This window comes from Notamacropus eugenii, chromosome 5 (assembly GCF_028372415.1).
Source record: "Notamacropus eugenii isolate mMacEug1 chromosome 5, mMacEug1.pri_v2, whole genome shotgun sequence".
In the NCBI taxonomy this organism is placed as follows: Eukaryota; Metazoa; Chordata; class Mammalia; order Diprotodontia; family Macropodidae; genus Notamacropus; species Notamacropus eugenii.
The window spans coordinates 170,773,651-170,777,536 of NC_092876.1; the positions used below are offsets into that span (position 1 = coordinate 170,773,651).

The 3,886-nt window shown below is 38.7% G+C and overlaps 1 protein-coding gene across 1 annotated transcript; it reads right to left on the reverse strand.

Moving 5' to 3' along the window:
* Window positions 1-1,031: 1,031 nt before the first annotated feature.
* On the reverse strand, window positions 1,032-1,955 carry LOC140509028 (olfactory receptor 8D2-like). The gene has a single exon (XM_072616939.1). The coding sequence runs from the start codon at window positions 1,953-1,955 to the stop codon at window positions 1,032-1,034; it is 924 nt and encodes a 307-aa protein (XP_072473040.1).
* Between the last annotated feature and the right edge of the window lie 1,931 nt (window positions 1,956-3,886).

Genomic DNA, 3,886 nt, shown 5'->3' on the forward strand with positions numbered 1-3,886 from the left:
GGTGACCTGCACAGCCCTCCCTCATTCAAAACAAAGTCAAGTATAAGTCATGTCACCATCTCTCTGATGGCATGGTCTTCTTTGGCAATGAAGGATGAACACATACACACATGTACATATATATGTAGTGCTGTACTAGTAAATGATTAAAAACCAGATCCCTAAGGAGGGAAAAAGGTGTGCATGATACACTTTAAAGTTCAAACAGCACTATTAACATTTTCTCCATCATTTTCTTAAGTTTATACAATCAATAAAACAATAAACCAAGACCTGATTTGTAGCATTTGCTAATTTATGAAATTTAACCATCAGCTCAGTACCATTCTGAATTGGCCCAAGCTCACTCCTGCACACAACACATAAACACATACATCATCTATATTACATGTGATATATACATGTATATGCATATACAAACTAAAATATAGTACATGTTTACATATACACATATCCATATACAAATATATAAGTGAGAAAAAGAGAGAAAGAACAGGGAAACACTTCTAAACTTTGGTCAACCTCTCTTCTTGGGCAGTCCCTGATCTTCTATGAACTGTCTTCAAATTTTCTCCCTGGTACACATGGGGATCATATGTTAGAAACCCATGAATTATTTAGGAGTTTTGAAAGTAACAGGAGTGAGTTTTACATTGATCTGAATCCCTGGGAAGAAGAGAAAATCTATCAATAACTAATGAACAGAAAACAATTTGAGGGGAATTTCATTAATTATCATTTATTTAGCTTATTCACTGATTCCTTCAACAAACATTTACTGACTGTCTAATTACAGCATACCCTTGTAATCAAGGCTAAGAAAGCTTGAAAAGGGACTACATGGTTTCTGACATCAAGATACTAGTGAAGATGAGATTCATGTGAATTATGCTGAGAACTCTACCTTGTATCAATACAAAGAGATTAGCTTCCCGGAAAAGAGGTGATTCTAAGAAACAAATTTTGAATGACTTCCCTTTGGACTCATTTTTTTCTCTACTTCTGGGAAATTCTTAAACTTGGGAAAAGCTTCAATTCCCAACAACCTTTCTAATGGCATTCTTCACATCCTTATTCCTCAGACTATAAATCAGAGGGTTTAGCATGGGGATCACTGTAGTGTAAAATACTGAGGATACCTTCTCTTGCTCCATAGAGTTACTAGAAGGGGGCTTGAGGTACATGAAAGTGATAGACCTGAAGAAGATGCCTACAGCTATGAGATGGGAGCTGCAGGTACCAAATGCTTTGGACCTGCCCTCAGTAGAGTGGATGCGGAAGATGCTGGACAAAATAAAAGTATAAGAGACAAGGACAGCCAGAGTGGGGGCCAAAGTGTTTACTCCCCCAATAATAAAAAGAAGAACTTCATTAACGTGAGTGCTTGAGCAAGAGAGGCTTAACAGGGGAAGAATATCACAGAAGTAATGTCTGACAACATGAGATCCACAAAAGGAGAGCATTGCCATGCGGCTAGTATGTACAGTGGCACCAAAAATTCCCAAGGAATACACCACAAACATCATTCCAGAGCACATTCTGTGAGACATGAGAACATTATAAATCAAGGGACTACAGATGGCTACATAACGATCATAAGCCATTGCTGTCAGAAGGTAACCTTCAGCAATGATAAAAACTGTGAAAAAATAGAGTTGGGTCATGCACTCCAGAAAAGAGATGACATTCTTCTCAGCCACAAAGTTCTCTAACATTTTAGGAGTAATGACAGAGGAGTAGCAGAGATCGATGAAGGATAAATGACTGAGGAAATAGTACATGGGGGAGTGAAGTTGAGAACTGATAGCAATCAGGAAGATCATGACCAGATTCCCCAACACAGTAAAGACATAGATGCCCAGGAACAAGAGAAACAGAGGAAGCTGGAGCTCAGGCTGATCTGTGAGCCCTGCGAGGATAAACTCCATCACTGTAGAGTGATTTCCTGTGGCCATTGTCCTATAAACAAAAACTGTGGAGATTGAAGAGATGAGTTACATTCTAGGCAATTCTTTCTTAGAACAGAATGACACATTCCAGCCCACGTTGGGATTGTTTTGGAGGTTGTGAGTGTATCATTAGTAGAAGTATTGGGGCATGGGCTAAATAAATACCTGCTAGAAATCATGTAGATTGGCTTCCTCTCTGAGTTTGGAGGTTAGAATACATGACCTCTAAGGACACATCCAATTCTAAGCTTCTATGATTCCAATCCACCCTGTCTACTCCTGGATATCTTGTCCCCACCAGTTTTCCCTGAGGACTCTGGGAAGGGCACATAAAAGGACTAGAGGCTTTGTCCCACAAGATGCTACTACACTCCTGCTGTGTGAGATTCTACCACCACTGTATTTGAACTCCATAGGAAAAGTGTGAAGCTCACACCCACTTTCTAGCTTACCCAGAAGCTCCAAAATTCATTTTTAAAATGAAATACTCACAGAAACACTTAGTGACATCATGAAAACAAAATCAACTGACTCACTCTGAGCATACTCTAATAGAACCTATAGGTCAGAGGTTCACAAAGGAGGAGTCTATACCACCTTTTTATCTCTTTCACAGTATCTAGTGGACATTTATGTAAATGAATGATTTCATAAAACATGTACTTGGATGTAATTTGGGTATGTTGCCTTCATCCCATAGTAAAAAAAAAAAAAAAAAGTAGGGGTACTTCCTCTTAGTCCTCAATTGCATCTATGGAAATAAATGAGACAGAGTAAGAAGTTAAAAGCCCTGGCTCCTGTATCCAATTCAATCGAATCTATCAAATGTTTACTGTGTACTTAATGCATGTGAAGCACTGTGATATCCACTAGGAATATAGCAACAAATGAAAAACAATTCTGCCTTCAAGGATCTCGCATTCTAAATTCACAGCTCTGGCCGTATCTCAAATTAACCATAACCATGACAGTAGAATCCCTCTTAGAGATGCTCTGGGTCTTTCCTCCATGAAAGAACAATCAGAATGATGGCCAAAGTTCCATTATATACCAACTAGAGCAGTCGAACAATGTCAAGGGATAGAAGGGCATTATGCATGCTCTCTACAGATGACAGTCTGAAGTAGACAAACATTCATTTGAATGCATGATTAGTTGTTGGTATCACTCCTTCCTACACAGTGGTGTCCCTTTCTTTAAGTCTGACCTATTCAGAGTGCAGAGAAGCAGACAGAATTGCATTTTATGTAATGGTAACAAAGACAACTAACCCAGATATTTTTAAGAGGGTAATGGACTTTAACTAGACCAGACCAGGCTTCAGGAGAGAAAAAATAATCGAGCTCCCACTGACAGAGGAATAGTTAGACCATTATATATAAGTGATTTTAAGCTACCCACCATATCACGGTTACCACACAGAGAAAATAATAGATTTTTATGCTCATAGGACTCACTGTCAAAAATATTTTAAAAGTCATAGAATATTGCTGCTTCTCCTCCATAAAGATACTTTTAGTTGGGATTAGGCAATGGGTAAAATATCAGAAAGTAAAAGTTTAACTTTAAAGAAAAAAAAATTCTAAAATTTGGAGCATACTGAAAGAGAAATGGGCTGCCTCCAAGGTTTTACTTATTGATTTGCTCTGTCAGGATCCCCGTGCCAAGACCACCCTTCTCTTTTTATTTCTTTCTATTTATTCTTAGGAGACACCCTGTTTTCCAGAGCTAAGGCTCAGCAAGCAAGCTGTGTCCTGAGCTTGGCATAACAACAATCCTTTGTGCTTACCCTTTGGATGAACTCAGCCACAGTAAAATCACAGAACTATTTTACACCAGCACCAGGTGGTCCTTGGCCTTGGACAAACACCTCAAATACCCATATTCTGGTGATGAAGTACTGCCATGAATCAAACTTGTCTCATTGTTGCTGTTAT